Below are 18,014 nucleotides of genomic sequence, written 5' to 3' on the forward strand. Positions count from 1 at the left end.
CGACCTGCAGAGTTTTGTTAAAAACCACATCAGCTTGAAGGCCTTGAACCTTAGCCAAGCTTTTTTTCATATTAAGGAGCACAAAAAAACCACCTTAAATGGTCAACGTTAGCATACATTGATGCTTTTTTCAATATTTGTGACAGCTCCTTATCACTAAGTCTTGATTTATGTAAATGTCTCCAGAATCAAAAATTCACATGATGCTTAGTATTCTGATCTCCTGACTTTTGTTAGGAGTCTTGCCAGCTGAACCTTCCTCATTTGTGTCAGTGTAACACAACTCATATGCTTGAGATGTTTTGAGACAGGTCCAAATCCTGGAGATAAACTAGCTGAAGTTCTGGGGCACCAGCCTTAATCTTGGACAAAAGGAGAGCATGTCTAAACTTTTGAAGGGGATGCATGCACCAAGGCACCTGGTTTAAAACTGCCCATTGTCTTGGCAATCTTCCCTGCATTCCAAGGGACATGTTCAGTCACTTTCTTTCCCTCCGCTGCATGAAACATAGGCATAGCTGTGTAAAAGGGTGGAAGAAAAGGCTGAAATTAACAATGAGAAAGGGAAAAGTATTTTGGACAGCTCTTGGTGAGCTACTCAGCATATCGCACAAGACATAAGTGGGTTGAAGGGAAGCAACATATTAATTTTGTGTAGCAACAGAAACAAAAAAAGAACAATTTTGAGATGACCTTGTTTAAAAAGTAAACACAATGTACACCTCTTGGAGCTAGGATACTTTACCTGTATGGACTAAACTGGACACTGGGGTAGGTACGTGGCCTCAGTCAAAAAAGGCCACATTATGTCTAAGCTCCTCCCTCCTATTGAAGCTAGCCTTCTGTTGGGACATTCTGTGTTCTCATCTGGAATTGAGTGATACCTCTCTTCCTCTCTGCCCACTTTCCTACTCTCTGTAGATTTAAATACAGATCGAAGGAGGCCCTTGTTTTTAAAAACCAGATTATAAAACTGATCTAGCAGTTTGGGATCACTGCTTAACTTGTCTATTGAAAATTTTTTGTGTGTTGCTAAGGAAATTGAGAAAAACTGAGTTTAGTGATGCTCTGTAAGATGTTCATTTCTGATTGTACATGCATGTTCTTGAGAGTAAACCTACATAGGATGGTGCTGTCAGATAATAAAAAAATTCAATGTCTGTATGTCTCTATTTTTTGTACAGCATCCTTATATTTACAAAGTCACTTTTGCAACAGCTAGTGAATCTTCTGCACTGGTAATTAGACCGTTCAATGAAAAAGGAACATTAAAGGACCTGATATATAAGGTAGTGTAAGGTATGCTCTTGGGACATACCATATCATCTTTAGTATACATGTTAACTTTGGCCTCACCAAAATATTTTAAGATCACAACATGTATTTGCATTTTTTATGGGTTGTGGCTAGCTTGGAAGTAACATTCATTGTGGAAATTTATTTTTAAAAGGCAAAACCAAAAGATCCATTTTTGAAGAAATACTGCAACCCGAAGAAAATTCAAGGTCTTGAACTGCAGCAAATTAAAACATTTGGCAGGCAAATACTAGAGGTAAGGCTTCTTAAACGGTTCAAAATCTGCTTGTAGTCAAAGATGGCCAGTTCTCTTGAAGACACATTTTAGTTCAGCAGTAACTACAAAACACTATGTCCAAGGACAGTTGCAATTTTTCCATGCATGCTGGAAAATGAAGTTAGGAATGTTTTTTAAAAATAAATTTTGCAGAAAAGATACATGGATAGAGAGAATGTAGAATCATACTTGAATGCATTTTCTGCAAAATACATCCTAGGTGGACAACTAGTAACTTCCTACCATGTAACCATTACTAGTACCCTCTTGATCATCTGTCTGGGAAAATCTTTCAGTTGAATGAAAGAAAGTATGAAGCAGCCCCTCAGTCTATTGATGGACTCTTACAGACATTTGAAGTATACTGAGCACTGTACATAGCCAAAACAATCTAGAATAGAAGAGGTGCATCTTATGAATAGAAGTGGCTTTTAAGATTGGACTTAGCAGGTTGATTATAGCATTGCCTAAACAGGTTGATTATAATGTTAGTCAAAACAGAAATGTATTGTTGGACTGGAAAAGAAGTGGACACCAGATACTGAGTACTTGCATGAACAAAGCGTTGTGCAGGGGGAAGTCATGCAGTGGAGTGTGAGCACACTCAAACAAGCCTTGTAGCAGTCATTTGAATGAAAGCCCTAGCTGTGGGAGGGCTGGGAAGCAGTTTTGGAAAGGACGTTATGAGGGATGTTCATCCAAGCATGTTTTCTCAGTCAAACTGAAATCCCTTTGCTTGGTCTCTTAGGTCTTAAAGTTCTTGCACGAGAAAGGATTTCCATATGGTCATTTACATGCTTCCAATGTAATCTTGGAGGGGGATACGTGCAGGTTGCTGGACTTGGAGAATTCATTGCTGGGGCTCCCATCCTTCTATCGGTCATATTTTACACAGTTCCGTAAGATTAATGTAAGTTTGGGGACTTTTTTTTTTTGCTTAATGTATATGGATTATAAAAGTGTTACATTGCAGTGGACTAATCATTCCTTAAAACTTCTGATTACACTATGATGGATCAGGAAAAGGACTGGATAACAAAATACTCAGCCTTGCAATTGTTTCTGGCTTTTTCTTTGACAAGTGGCTGCATTTTAGAATACAGAGAAGAAATGGAGGGTAGCAAAGCAAGAAAACTTTGAGAGGGGATTCTTCCCTGTGAGAAAGAAAGCACAGAGCAATATGTTAATTCTGAATAGAAGTTTTACAATTGCAGTGTGCAGTTAACTTGTCCTGGTGAACATTGCATTGCGTTATAAAATGTGCAGTTGCCCCTCATTTGTTGAGGGATATCCAGGTGTCTTTTCCTCAAAAGAAGTGCTTCTGCTGATGGGTAGGATTCAGGAATCCATTGGTGGAAAGTACTGACACAGATTTTTCTCACTTCTCTCTCCCTGGCAGCTCCTTCAAGCTTCTCTAGGTTTGGCATAGCGATTATGTCACATGACTCCAGGGCTGGAAATGCTGTGGAGAGGGGTTTTTAATTAATATCGTCTAACATTTTGTTTTCATTGTTTTTGTAAGCGTCCTCAAGCAGGATCCTGGAGAAATATCATAAAGCTGTTTTAAATAAATAAATTCATCATCTGTTTCTGCTAAAATCCAGATCAGAGTTCTGTCCCTTGATAGCTCTGGGGGTTCTCTCTGAGCATCTCGCCATGGCCTTCATAAGGCTGCTTGCTTGGTGTAGTTGCAGGCTCTGAGTACAAGCTGTACCAGGCTGTTTACATTTTTGTTGCTTGCCTCATTTGCTGTCACTGGGAACTTTTACAACATAAGCAGTCAGTGTCAGCATTGTTTTGCATCTGCTGCTGAACATGATCCTTCAAACTAGTGAATCTTCTCAATTACATCAATGCGCTAGGAATTATTCATGCTAAGTCTTTTTGCTTAGAGACTCTGGTGGGTAGAAGTCATGCGAACAGAGCATCGATGATGCAAATGGAGGAGAAGTTCATGTGCTAGGATACAGAATGTTCTAGGAAGTGGTTCTGATCATTCCATACACCCTCACACCTCACTCTTCTTTGCAGAATTTAGAAGCTGTTGACGTGCACTGCTTTGGTCACTTACTTTATGAAATGACATATGGGAGACCTCCAGACTCTGTTCCAGTGGACAGCTTTCCTCCTGCACCATCCGCGTCTGTAGGTCAGTGAACTATGTGGAGTAATGTTTCACCTTAACCTGAACATCCTAACATCCTTAACCTGAATGTTCTCCAACCATTTTATAAATCCTGTATTTGGGTTGAAAAGCAAGTTCTTGAAGGATGATTGGGGGTGGGGGGGCTGCCATTGATGGCAACAGCAAGCATCACAGGACTGAGTGAGAATGGCATCTATGTGCCTCATTGCCACACTGCTTGCTGCTGTCACTCTCCCAGCCTTGTCCTCTTTTTTCCCCATTATGCCTAAGCAAGAGGACCCTCTGCTGTTATCCAGAGCTCCGCCCCCCATTTCCCTACCAAGTTGCAGTATAACACTATAACTTGGAGCGAGGGAGAATGCCACGTGGCAGAAAGTTGCCATTCGCAACTTCTGCAGTGGGGTTTAGCTCTGCTTTCTTATCCCTGTGGTGGGTATGGGTAGGGCATTTGGATGGACACTCAACCTACAGCTGCCCCACAGTTCCCCCCTTAAAACTGGCAAACTGTGCAAAGGCACAGATGACCACTTCAAGAACAAAAGTGGCATGTTAGGAAGATTTAAGAAACAACAACACAACTACAGAGAAATATTTCATGGTTATTCTCTGCAAAACGAGCGCTGCTGCTGAAGGACAACGATTCTTATTGAGAAAGGTGGCTGTCTTAGGATGTTTGACCAGCTTCTGGGCAATACCCAAAGCTGCTCCCTCTGTGCTCTCTTTTTTCTTTTGCCTGGTAGAGAACCAACTGCTCCCTATATGTTCTCCCTTCTCTTTTGCCTATTAGAAAACCCACAATCAGGATAGCTGTATGCCCTTCTCCTGTACTGGTTCACAGTGTTTTTGATCTTTCCTCAAATAGCACTTTGATCTTTCCCCAAATAGAATGTGTGCTTCTCAAGAGTCTTTTGCTCAGCCTTGAAACATACTCTATCCAGAGGTAAATCCAGCATTTGCAACTTGGGTCAAATGTAATATACCCATAGCAGTGTTTCCTCTAAGCTGAGTTAGTGTGAGCTAGCTCACAGATTTTTAGCCTCCAGCTCACACATTTTTGTCTTAGCTCAGGAAAAATGGCCCCGGAGCACAATAATTTGTGCAGTAGCTCACACAGTGGAATTTTTGCTCACAAGACTCTGCAGCTTAGAGGGAGCATTGACCCGTAGCCCCTTGAAGTACATGGCCTTGCACTGTTGTCCTCTTCCTTTGCAGACTTTTGCCAAAGCAGTACAAACCTGTGCTGAAAGCTCTGCTGCATGTCAGCTTTACATGCGCTGGTCAATTTAAGGTTTCTCTTGCTATCATTGGAAAGGCATTATCTGTGAAATGCCTGAAAGCTTTTGAAAAGTTATGAAAAGAAGTTGCATTGCCTATACCTGGAATTGGTGTTCTTTTTCTCAGTGTTGCTTATTTCCCCCCCTCTTCCTTTAGTGACTGTGCTGGAATCCATTCTTTCTCCTGAAGCCATGAAGAATGGCATGCCAACTGTCTCTCGGCTCTTACAAATGCCGTAAGTCCTCACTGGTAGAGCTAAGTCTTCCTTTTATTCATGGTGCAGACCAAAGTAGAAATGGAATGTGAATGGCACAGAATCCAGTGCTTGAACCTCCTCTAGCACAACTCAGACCTTGAATGTTTATCTGAATCCCAGTCTTGTAGGTGCGACACTGTGAAGTGTGAAGCAGCTCCTGCTGCAAAGTGAAGTTAAATTCACAGCACTTGCCATATGGGTTGTAGAAGACAGGATAAGGAACAGTAATGCTTGCTGTCTAATTTTGGTAAAAATATGTCTCCTTCCTTCCTTCAGGTTATTCAGTGATGTTCTCCTAACAAATTCAGAAAAAACACAGTTTAAGGTACAGTTGAATAATACTGGTCACCAGTTGCTGCCAACTGCATGTTTGTTCAGTGATTACCCTGTTAGAGTTAAACGTATCCCTATAAACTTGTCTTATACTGAGTCAGATCCTTGGTCTGTCTAGCTCAGTAGTGTCAGCTCTGATTAGCAACTCTGCAAGGCCTGTTAGAGCCTCAGCATCTGTTGCTTTTTTAATTGGGGGATGCTAGGAATTAAAGCTGGGACCATCTGCAGGCAAAGGCAGTGCTCCAGTACTAAACATTTTTAATAGGTTGCTGTCTAATGCTAGCTTCACTTTTATGGGTTGTTTGTTCAATATTTTGTTACCATCTCAAGGCTGAATATAGAGTGGTGAGCATTCCTCACACTTCCACCTAATTTTCTTTTCCTCTCGTTTTTTGTTCTTAGCATCTAAGTTTTGATGTATTTTTCATTCTTCCTGTTTCTTCACTTTTTTGCCCCACCCCTCAGCTGGCTAGTAATAAGTCTTGCTGCATCTCTCCCCTCCCCCCAAAGAAAGCTTTTATTTTCTCTCTCCCTTGCCTAAACTACTGCCAGCTTTCTTTCATTGACCTTTCTTTCTGTCATTTAAGGTTCTCTTGTGCTTTGCCTCTTGTTCTCTGTGCATGTTCCCATGCTTTCTTTATTCTGCTTATTCCCGGCAACTTCCTTTACTTGAAAGTGTTGCACCCAGCTGACACCTGTCCTTTACCAGATTTCACCTGTTTTTCAGTTTGCAATGAGTTTAATCTTCACATTGCTCTTCCAGCTTTGAACCTTTTAGTCTCTATTCCTTGTACACCTGCCTAGGCAGCAGGAATAGTTGAACTGTACTATTTATCTTAGTGGGGGGAAATGCAGGAAAAGGAAGGGAACAAGGGAAAATGACTGCATGAGTGTCTGCTACAGTCTTTGGGTTCTGTGACCTTTCTAGGTAACTTTTTTTCCTTTCGACTTATCAGATTCCCTCCAAATTAAAAGAGGCATTGAAGACTGCCAAAGAATGCATAGAGAAGAGGCTAGCAGAAGAACAGAAATTGGTAACTCTTTAACTTTTCTATTTTTGTGGATTATCTCTCAATCAAATTGTAAGAGCTACATTAAATAAGAAGCATACCCAATAAAACCTGAAAGCCATTGCTTGTACTTGGGGGCTGAGGCTAGAATACACATTGTTCAGTCTCCTCTTCTCCCTCAAGGATTGACAGTGGGAGCTAAGGTCCAGCTTTTGCCCTCTTTAGAAGCTGGGCCCTGCCAATCTTTGACAGAGAGGTTGTGCTTGAAGATCTCGTGTTTTGCTATTTCCCTTTGAGTACCTATCTGGGTCAGAAAGTGGAATCCTCAATAGCAGGACTTGCTGCCAGGGGAAAACTTGCCATTTTACTTAAGGGAAAGTTCCCAGTGGACCACTGCCTTAGAGAGGTACTGGGAGGTAAGAGCCAGCAGAGCAAAACCCCTGTAGCTCTACTAATGCTGTAGAGATGGCTCTCTTCTGAGATGGCTAGTAGTGCCACCTAGTGGTGGTGTACAGGCAGCCAGTAAACTGACAGCTGTTGTGACTGCAGATGGCCAAGTCTGGGATGAGTGGCCTCAGCAATGATGGGAGACTCAGCCTGATTTGCTTCTGGCCCATTTTACCTTTCCAGTTTGCCCCTGCCCTGCTTGCTGCCCAGGAGGAAAGGAGCAGAGCCCAACTTCTCCCTCAGGCCACTCAAACGTCCCCAGAGGGTTTCTTTTCTGAGACTCAGGGGCAGACAAGACCACGACTCTGGCAAAGTGAGATTCTTTTTGGTTAGATAAAAATCAACAATGGAAACAGTCAAAGACTTTATATTTCCCTTAGCCTCTGTGCCTTAGTTTTTCCGCTTATGGCGGTAGGTTTTGAGGCAAAGAAAGCATTCCTCCTCCACATTACATGTGTTCACATTTCAGGGAAATGCTGAGCTGTTGCTTTGCTCTTATTCTCAGGGTGCCCATCTGATAACATCCAGCCTGGAAGGATGCCTAGAGAAAGGGCTGAATTCTGCTCCCTAGCTGCCCTTCAAACTCTGGGATATATGTTTGGGGGAAGTGGGGGAGATGTTGTTTTGCACAAGGGGCCCCAAAACCTGATGCCATTTCTGCACATACCTGCATAAGGAAGCCTGCCTCAGTCAACCTATGGAACCCATAATGGAGCAGGGAACACATGATGGACCATCTCAGGCGTTTAAGAAGCTATCAAAAGAGAGAGCTGATGCTTGTTGAGGCCATTGTGGGAAGAACAACAGCAAAACTGCTGGATATTTGTTTCCTGGCTGCAAACGCCTGCGATGTGCCCTATTCTAAATCTCATTTCTTTTCCTTTTAATAAAAGATTCACCAGCACAGAAGACTGACAAGAGCTCAGTCTCATCATGGTTCAGAGGAAGAGAAAAAGAAGAGAAAGATCTTGGCACGAAAGGTGAGATGGACCAGGATGTACAACATGAATAAAACAACTCCCCCAAACTCTTGTTGTTCTCTCTCCCCACCCCCCAGTGTATATTTATTTAGTATTTAAGCTGGGATACACAGCTGCTTTTCAACATTCATTAAAATAGCCCTCCCCCTTCTGAAGGTTTTCTTTATGAAAAAAAAAATCCCACAGAGGAGCTTGTATTTTTGCTCTGATGCGGAATATCTTCTCCTTGCAGAGCCTATTATGTATTTGTGTTTTTGTACACTGCTTAGTCCTAGAATAGAAAGAGTAGATCAGGTTTTTTATCAAGCTATTTGAGACACCAATGATAATAAACCACACTTTTGCCCTATCATTTCTTCATGCAACTCAAAATGGAAATCTGGTTTCTTCCACTCAGCAGATTAGGTTGAGAGAAGATGACTGGCCAACAAGTCACTGTGTTGAAACGTTGTGGCTGAGTGGGATTTGAACCCAGTTCAGCACCCCACAATAATATCTGCATTAGATTTGAGAGGGGAGGGAGGGAGGCAAGAAAAGAGAGAGAGACAGACTGACCAACCAACCCTAAACTGTGGCTACTTGTATTTTTTTATCATCTGTAATTTGGCTGTATCAAGCCTGCATTGGTCCCCTGGCCATCTGCCCTGCACACAGGACCAACAAGGCAATTGGGAGGCAATTATGGCATGAAATTTGATTCCAAGACCAATTTGTTCCTGCTTTCAGAGGTACAGTTTCTCAGAGGAAAGTGAAAACAAGTAAGGGAAAGATTCGGCCTAGGAAGGGACTCTGTAAAGAAAAAATGCACAGGAACAACTCTGGTTCTGTATTCTAGCACCGAGGGCAAGTACTTGAATTATGCAGAGAGGCGATGGCCAAATTGCATTAAAGATGGGTACTGAGAGGAGTGTTTAACACTCAGAGTCAAGACTCATGCTGGTGGTTTTGTCCCTGCTGGTCTGGTCAACTAGTCAGCCCATGCTAATTCAGACTGGACTGAATATAGGACCGCTTTGAAACCAGAGGAGAAAAAAAAGAATGAATTGGCTGTTAACAAAGTATCAGGAAATGCTTCAATCCCTTCTTGTTCTGTTGTTTCTGTCTCTAAAGAAGTCCAAACGCTCTGCCTTCGAGAGTGGGGAAGAACAAACCATGAAATACAGCAACTCAAACAATTCAGGTAACCAACTATGCCCAGGGAGAACATGTGGTGCTCTTTTGTCTAGGTGTTCATGAATTGTTCAGAAAACACTGGAATCTGTTACTTGTGTTACCCTTGTTGAAAAGTTGTCAAACATTAAGTTGGAGGGACCTTTTCCTGGGCTACTGATTTGTGACATTATAAAAATTCTTCCTAAGTTTCTTCTGTCATGAGAAGTGCTTAATGGGGATCTGGGAAGAGAGAAACAGCTTGAGAAGAGTGACTTTAAAAAAAATCTGTAGTCTGTGGGAGAAATTTAAGTATGAAGATGATGATGATGATGATATGGGATTTATATCCTGCCCTATACTCTGAATCTCAGAGCGGTCACAATCTCCTTTACCTCCTTCCCCACAACAGACGCCCTGTGAGGTGGGTGGGGCTGAGAGAGCTCTTGCAGCAGCTGCCCTTTCAAGGACAACTCTTACGAGAGCTATTGCTGACCCAAGGCCATTCCAGCAGCTGCAAGTGGAGGAGTGGGGAATCAAACCCGGTTCTCCCAGATAAGAGTCCACACACTTAACCAGTACACCAAACTGGCTCTCTGCACACACATACCATCCAATCAAATTCATAGTCTGCCCCTGCTACATTTCAGGGCTTTTTTTACACATCTCTTCTGAATCTAGTTTGGTCCTCTCCTTGGAGTAGACAATAATTCAGTTCTTCTGAGCCGCCTTAGCGGGAATTCACCAACAGCATTTCATCTTGTTCAGATTTGTTTTCTGACCCCAGCGACTGATCCAGCAGAACCTGCCTGTCAATTTCTTCTTCTAGCCTGTCCCAGCACACACTGTAGGCTTGGGTGTAAAGCCAGTAAAAATTCTCTGTTGGAATTAAGACTCTTCTGCGCTTTATTGTTCATTGCTCTGCAGTCCACGTTCTGATAGTGCTTTTGTCTTCAGCAGAAACAGTGGATGAGCTGCATGGCAAAGGTGCTGCCCAATTGCATTGCTTGGCCCAAAAGGATTCCATGGTGCCCCTTCTGCTGCACTCTGCCTACCTTTTCCAGCTTTGATATAATCAGGGCTTTTTTTCTGGGGGAACACGGTGGAACAGAGTTCCAGAACCTCTTGTAAGAAGCACACATTTTAAAAAATGTTTAAAAGCTCATAAGGGGCACCCATGTGTTTCTCCTTCATTTTCCTCTCGAGAGTTCCAGCACCTCTTTTCCCAGGAAAAAAGCCCTGGATATAATCCCCTTCATGCCTGTGCTTGTTTGGTGGGTTTACTGTTCATTCCAATAAAGAATCTCATTTTAAACAGTGCAGCGCCAGCAACTGTTTGTATTTCTCCTTCAGCAGGCTCTGGGGCCAGTTCACCTATGACTTCGCCTTCCTCTCCTGTTCCACCCTCCATGACAGGTGAGTTACATTGTCGACATGCTACTTCCTCACCTCTGCCTTGGTTTTGTTGCTCAAAGTGAGATGGACAGCTTTTAAACTTTATAAGAGAGAAAACAGCTGCCTTTAAGAATCTACTTTCATTCTACAGCATAACCAGATAAAGAGTTCCAGTTCCAAGGTTTCTCAGTCATGCAGTAAACGGTTCCAGCTTCCTTGTTTCACGGCTTCTGTATTCATACTTGATAAGTCTTTGCTTCATAGTCTGTGCTACCCTAATCCTGCCTCCCTCCCTGCCTTTCTCAATAATCCATGAACCCTGTACTGTTTTGCAAACCACATTCACAGGACTTTACAGTGTGTTGACTGTCCATGCTCTCTGCTTTTGTCTTTCAACGACTCTTTTGTGCACACCTGGATTAATGCTCCACCTCTGTGTAAACAGTACACATGGCTGTTTGAGATGTCAGTGAAGGATCTTAGTCATTTGGGGGAACTGATGCAATTGACTTCTGGGAGTTGGAGCAACAATCACACCTGATAACAGAAGGAGTATTAATGTTGGGTAGTAACTAAGTAGCTGAGCTATGAATTTGGACATCTACTGCGCCTCTACTATGAAATCCCTGGGTGGCCATAGGCAAACTGCTGTCTCACTCTCACTGACGTACCTTTAAAGGGTCATTGTACAGGACTATGATGTATGTGAAATACATTGGATGTTCTAAAGTACTAGATAAATCAATTTCACATATGTCTTTTGTGCCAACCCCTCAGCTTGTGGTTAGTTGTTCTGAGCTTTCTGAAAATACAGAACCCAAAGGCTGGAATGTCAACAAAATAAAAATAGAGTTATCTTGGCATGGCTCTTCATGGAACTCTGTCGTAGCACTAGTAAGAAACATTCTCTGAAAAAGTAACTGTAGATATGGCACAGTGCCCTACACTCAGGGCCGGCGCGTGGGAGTAGGTTTAAGTAGGCAGCCGCCTCAGGCGCCACTTGGCCTAGGGGCACCATGAGTCATCCCCTCCACCTCTCCCTGCTGCCCTACTTTATTGTTGTTTGTATTTTTGGTGCATGTCTGCGCCTGGAAGTCATGCTGACCTCTGGTGACTGACCCCTATTGGAGACCTGGAGGATTTTCAGAGAGGTGGCTGAAAAAAACTTGCCCCATTGTCTCCACTTGGTATTTCAAGGAGATCTCCTATCCAAGTACTAACCAGAGTTGACTCTACTTAGCTTCTGATCTGACAAGATTGAGCTTGCTTGGATTATTCTGGTCAGAGCCAACAGCAAGCTGCTTTAGAAGGGTTCTGCCTGTCCTGAATTTACCATCCTGAAGTAGGCAATCCATTGATCTGAGAGTGTATTTATTATTTATTATTATTTATTTGGTTAATTTATATTCCGCCCTTTCCTAAACGGCGGTTTACATACAGATAAAACTAAGCAAATACAATACAATAAAACCAATAAAATACAGTTAAAACAGCAAAACACAGTACAGTATGAGAAAGGCGGGTGGGCTCATGGTACAGGTTGGAGTATAGTTAGTGGCCCAGATACAGTAGTTTAGATCACTGGGTGAGGATAGTCGATGGTATAGGCAATAGAGCAAAGGGCGTCTGCCTGCCTCAACCAAATGCCTGGTGGAACAGCTCCGTCTTACAGGCCCTCCGGAAAGGTAACAAATCCAGTAGGGTTCGTATCTCCACAGGTAGCTGATTCCACCAGGAATCTCCTCCTTAGTGCAGTGACATATGCTCATCAGAGCTCAGTCCCTTGTCTTCACTTAGCATGCCAAAATTGATAATGAAGAGCCAAGCTTATTTTTCTGGGTATTTCTGAAGAGTAGCCACACCTCTGTCCTGACCTTGATGTCCAATGCTAACATGATCTTGCCAGATCTCGGAAGCTAAGCAAGGTTGTCTTTGGTTGGGAAACCACCTAAGAAGTCCAGAGGTGCTATCTGGAGGCAGGCAAGGACAAACCACTTTTGAAGTCTCTTGCTGTGAAAATCCTAAGGGGTCACTGTAAGTCAGCTGTGACTTGACAGTACTTTACACACATACACACAAAGCTACAGTTCAATTACAAATCTAACTTCAGGGTATAACTAGATCTTAGCTGATGGGTGAGAAGATACCAGCCTTTTCAGAAGCATCACAGTCCCTTCCCTCATGGCTTCCCAGAAAAAGCAAACTTCCTAGCTGTGGGGCCTGCCTGCCTTTGCCCTCCTTATGGGGCTGCTTGATGGAATTGTTTAACTGTTTCTTTTAAAAATGAGGTTTGTGACTTTTTCATGTTTGAATTGGATTATAGAGCAAAAGCAATGAAGATCTATAGTAAGGATGTGATTTTGCCTCACCTCCCATTTCCTGGAGTAGGACGTACAGCAGAATGGAGTATTCACTTGCACAAGAGGATGATTTTGCCTCCCCCCCCCCACCCGCCCCGTAATACTGGCAAGTCATCTTGGCAATTTGTTCACAAGGTTCCTTTGACTCCCACCATCTGGTTTTAGAGGGTCTTATGGGGTTGCTCAGTGAAAGATAGTAAGGAAAGATCCCATTCTTACTGAGCAGTGCTGTTTGAACTGTGTAATTGTGGATGTGGCAGGCACCTTCAATGTTGTGTGGGTTCTACTGGACATAGTTCCTCCTATGAACCATGGAACATCCTAAAAGGGTTTGTAGGATAACTGCATAATCAGCATATGAAATGGCTAGGAGTATTTCCTTACCCTCAGAAGTTAGATTTTTTTAAAAATATATATCAGTGGTGGTAGATGTTGCTATACAATTTGATGTGGCTCTGGATCTGCAGTAAATCTAGCTTTTCATGCCTGTGTGTGTTTGGGGAGGGCAATAGGTATTGCTTCATGAATTTATTGTTTTCCCTTAAAAATCCATTCATTTTTGTGGCTTGGGACTGTCATTTGAGCCTAATGGAGAGGAACTTTTTTTTTTTGGCACAAGCAAAAAAGCTTAAAACAAGGTCCAGCTTTCTTCCATGGATATTTGCTGTTCCCTTCCCAGCCAGAAGTTCATCTCACAGCTGTATTTATGTAAACTCAGAGAACCTTGCATCAGGGGTGGGCAAAAGTAAACTTCGGCGGGGAGGGCAGGATATAAATTAAATATTATTATTATTATTATTATTATTATTAGTTGGATGCCTAGCCTATTTCAGGTGGACAACCTAGTGCCTGCTGCGTAGTCATCCAGCTAGCATTCCTTGGGGATTCTAAGCAATAGTGTATGCTCAAGGTCTCTTAATGCAGACCAGTTGTGTCCTAACTGCCAAGGGATACTGAGTCTCTACTCTTGATTTGGTCAAGATGGGAAATTTAACAATAATTTTAACATTTCAAGTCAGCCCCCTTCCTGTTTGTTACCAATGGAGGATACTTTGTGCTGCTCCAGATATTGTCATCTGCTCCCCAACTAAGCAGAGAATTGATCCAAGAGGGATTGAACAAAGATACCAACGTGGAAGAGAAGAAAAGACATAAGAGGAAGATTGGGATGGCTAACCTGTGGCACCTAGTTGGTAGAATCAGTGTGATGTAGTGGTTAAGCGTGCTGGACTAGTTTCTGGGAGACCAGGTTCAAATCCCCACTCATTGGGTGACATTGGGTCAGTCACATTCTCTCAGCCTAACCTATCTCACAGGGTGGCTGTGAGGATAAAATGGAGGAGAGGAGAACAATGCATGCCTCTTTTGGTCACCACTGGGGACAGAGGTGTCATACAAATAAATAAAATAAACCCATAAATGACTGTGTTGTAGTTGCTGTAGGATTTCAGTCCCATGTGTGCAGGCATTGCTGAAAGTTGAAATTCAGAGAAATGTTGCATGACCCAGACTGACCAAGCTGCCTGTTGCATCTGAAAAGATTTTGTTTTGTTTGAGGTTTCTTGTTGTTTGGCAGAGTATGGATCCTCTCATTTAGGAATGGGAGGGCCAAAAAGTATACTAAATGTACCTGGATAGGGCCTCCATGATCTGGTACATGAGAGGAAGCAAGCTTTTTACAAGCATGCCTCAGAATTGTGTACATAAAAGGGGCTCCCCGACTTGATCAGCTAGTGAGACCTCAACCTCGTTGCTCGAGTCAAATACTCTTAATGGTGTAGATCAGTTATTTGGGCCACTAGGCATAGCTGGTTCTGCTTTTTTATATTGTTGAGATGGAACTTGATGGCTCCAAACTAATTTTACACCTATGTAGTCCCAATTGAAACCCTCCCAGTAGCCCTCAAAACATTTAACCTTTAGCAGATCTCTGTCTTCTTGGCTTATTAATAGTCCTTCTGTGTCATAAGTGTGCTTTTGTAAGGATGAACGTTTGCATCCTGCCTATTGCAAAAGGGGGATAATCAGCCAAAACCATCCCCACCCCATGGCCCATGGAAATTTTAGGCGGGATCAAAGTCAAAACACAGAACTGAAACCCATTCTCTTTCCTAGAATATTTGAGATAAGCTGGAGATTCCCCTCTCCCCTGTTGAAGGCTATAAATGTTTTAGCTGGGGACATAATTCTTCAAGTGGTCTGTTCCCTATATCTAGAGTTACAGAAATTCCTTATTTTCCTCCCCCCCCCCCAGGGTTATGTTCCTTCCCAATATTGTGGCACCTTAATGGCAAACACAGTTTTAGTCCCATATAAATTTTCTTAGACGACAGCCCAAATGCAAATTAAATGGACAAACCAGACTTGGAATGGACCACAGCACTCTTGGTTTTTTAATCTGTTCATCTATTTCACAGGCAGGTTTTAAGATGGCAGCTTCAGTGCTTGATCCTCAAGCTCCCCTCAGGGCCATACTTTTTCAGTGTGTAGGGGTGGAAGGCCATTCAAATTTGCCTTCCTATGTTAGGAATTGGTACAACTCTGATAAGCACCATAGCATCTAAAAGACCTTTCCCAGAAACACTGTCTTCACAGGTAATACTGTCTGTTCGCTTTTTTAAACAGACTCTCCAGTTGGGAGTAATGGTAACTCAGGCTAAACTGCGAGAGGTAGTGAAATTATATATTACTTTTTTCAGTGCCCCCCCACACAAGCTAGTTCTTGTACCCCAGAAATCACTAAATACATATGTTTACTTTATCTAAGATGAAAAAGGTGGAGTGAATTAATGTGTGTTGGTGCAAAAGCACAAAGCTAATTGCTTGAGAGGCAGAGAGCTAGTGAGGTACTGTGTTTTTGAAGACATCTTCTGTACAAAAGGAATGGAATTTTGAAAGTGTGCTAGAGGGACTGACTCTCTTTCAACTTTGATTGGATGAAAGCATGCCTTGTTGAAAGCTTCTGATGCCCACATGACTCAAAATGGAGTCCCACAGCACAATGGTGTAGCCAGTGTTCTGGCTTGCAGAAGGCCCCAGGTTCAATCCCAGCCATCTCCAGTTAAAGGGATCTCTGCAGCAAGACTGGGAAAGCTTTCAGAGAATTGGAAAAGACAATGTTGGACTAAGCGGATCAATGTTCTAACCATTTAAGGGCAGCTTCATGTGTTGATAGAAAATCCTGGCTTTACAAAAGATGGATGAAACAAAGATGGTCTGTTGTACTATATGTTCAGCAATCTGAAAATTTGTCTCCAGATAGTTCTGAGCCACAGCAAAGCATGCTAGCCTATCAGTTTGTCTAACCAATGTGTCTGTGCAGCTAAATGTATTGAATTACTGATGTCTGCATTTTTTTCCTCCTTACTGTCATTCAATGGTCCTTTTAACACCAGAATAATGACTGTTGTGCTTTTTTTCTCCTGTCTCTCTCTCTCTCTCTTTCTCTCTCTCCTCTGCTGTCTTCAATAGAGCATGCACCATTTTGAACATGAATTCTCGGTAAAGTAACCTGCTGTTGATTTCCCCATAATTAGATTTTCAGGGTGTGGGAATGGTGACCACAAATCCTAAAACTGAAAAAGGGGGAAATATCACAAAGCATTCACTCAGATCCTTTTGGTAGGAAAAAATGATATTTGAAAGGAACCAAAACCACACATTCTACCCCTCTTATAAACCATCTCACACCTGTCATTGTTAAATATAGTAATTCATACTTGAAGATTTATTTTGTGACAGTGTTGTTATCTCCTGTTTGGGGCTTTGCCTCTCTCCTTGATAAATTTAATAGGGCTCTCAACCCAGCATAGATTATTGCTTGATAAATCATGCATCTTTTAATGTTCTTGATTTATTGATTAAATATGCATATTCCTGCAAACTGCAGTATAGATGCTTCTTTGGGAATAGCTGAGAGAGCAACATTTATCTTAATAAACAAAAGCTAACAGGGCCGTAGTCTATATTATCTTTTTTGGGGGGTGTAAAATAAAAGTACAGGTTGACTTGTAAGGAATTGTGAGGGGCAAAGAGAACAATCCACTTGAAAATATTTTTGAAGTCACAAAATAGCAGAGGTTGGGGAGAAGGAAGGGGAGAGGTTGTAGAAATGCTCCAATATATTTTCATATTTGAGGCAGAAAATCCAGGTTGTGCTACTGTGGTACAGTAATCTGTTTTTGAGAAACTAGTATAGCAGACCTGTCTTGAATCTCCTTGGGATCCAGTCTTTCTTCCTAACCTTTTCCACCAACTTCTTATGAGAATAAAATGGAGGTGTGGGGTGGGGGGGGGGGGAGAGAGAGTGTACTCCACCCTAAGTTCACTGGAGGAAAGGAAAGGATGTCCTTTCATGACATCCCGCTGTGGCATCTCCCATCAACCAGCAAAACTTGCCCTGATGGGCTGAGGATTTGCCTTCTCATGTTTCTTTCCAGTGTGGTGTAGTGGTTAAGAGCAGTGGACTCTAATCTGGAGAACTGGGTTTAATTCCCCTCTCCCCATGAAGCCTGATAAGAGTGCAGATAGAACTGTGACTGGCCCAAGGTTCACCCTGCCAGTTCCTACTATTCTGCTTTTAACCTATACAGAAGGAAAGGGTCAGGTAGAAGCACCAATACTTAATGTAATAACCCTTTAAAGCCAAAATGACCTGAAAAGTTGAATTCCATCTATTTTTGGTGGAGAATACAAATGAAAAGGGCGTATTGGCATCAGTTTCATCTAGTCAACTAATTGCAGTTATCGGCAACTCATAGTGCCAGATAAGAAAACAAGTTGTTTCACCCTGGAAAAAATACATGTTTACACCAGATCCAGAAGAAGGGGTAGGGGAAACCAGGAATGTGTTTCTTCCTCATCCAATTCCTCCCTAGGAGGATAGTGTGGGCGTGGCTGCTATTTATTTTATTTCATTCGATTTATATCCCGCCCTACCCCACCGAAGCGGGATATAAATCTATTTGACTATTAGCCCTTCTTTAGCTTGATTAGGCTATGGAGTGATGGAAACCAGCAAACTTTTAGCAATTAGTGAAGTTTTTGAAATAAGCAAATAACTGTGTCTTGTGGACGTAATAGGCCAGGAG

At 42.4% G+C, this 18,014-nt stretch overlaps 1 protein-coding gene across 8 annotated transcripts in view; it reads left to right on the forward strand.

Annotated features, from left to right (window-relative positions):
- PXK (PX domain containing serine/threonine kinase like) overlaps positions 1-18,014 on the forward strand; it is a 69,702-nt gene that overhangs the window by 45,766 nt on the left and 5,922 nt on the right. For 2 of the 8 annotated variants that reach the window (XM_060239406.1, XM_060239407.1), the window contains exons 8-18: positions 1,185-1,289; positions 1,451-1,552; positions 2,322-2,483; positions 3,605-3,722; positions 5,151-5,229; positions 5,527-5,575; positions 6,540-6,617; positions 7,934-8,020; positions 9,131-9,200; positions 10,523-10,585; positions 16,396-16,425. In XM_060239406.1, coding sequence (XP_060095389.1) covers positions 1,185-1,289; positions 1,451-1,552; positions 2,322-2,483; positions 3,605-3,722; positions 5,151-5,229; positions 5,527-5,575; positions 6,540-6,617; positions 7,934-8,020; positions 9,131-9,200; positions 10,523-10,585; positions 16,396-16,412 — 930 coding nt within the window. In that variant the 3' untranslated portion in view covers positions 16,413-16,425. The remainder of the gene's footprint in view (positions 1-1,184; positions 1,290-1,450; positions 1,553-2,321; positions 2,484-3,604; positions 3,723-5,150; positions 5,230-5,526; positions 5,576-6,539; positions 6,618-7,933; positions 8,021-9,130; positions 9,201-10,522; positions 10,586-16,395; positions 16,426-18,014) is intronic. The other 6 variants (XM_060239408.1, XM_060239410.1, XM_060239402.1 and 3 more) reach the window with 3 other exon arrangements.

This window comes from Heteronotia binoei, chromosome 5 (genome assembly GCF_032191835.1).
Source record: "Heteronotia binoei isolate CCM8104 ecotype False Entrance Well chromosome 5, APGP_CSIRO_Hbin_v1, whole genome shotgun sequence".
NCBI lineage: Eukaryota > Metazoa > Chordata > Lepidosauria > Squamata > Gekkonidae > Heteronotia > Heteronotia binoei.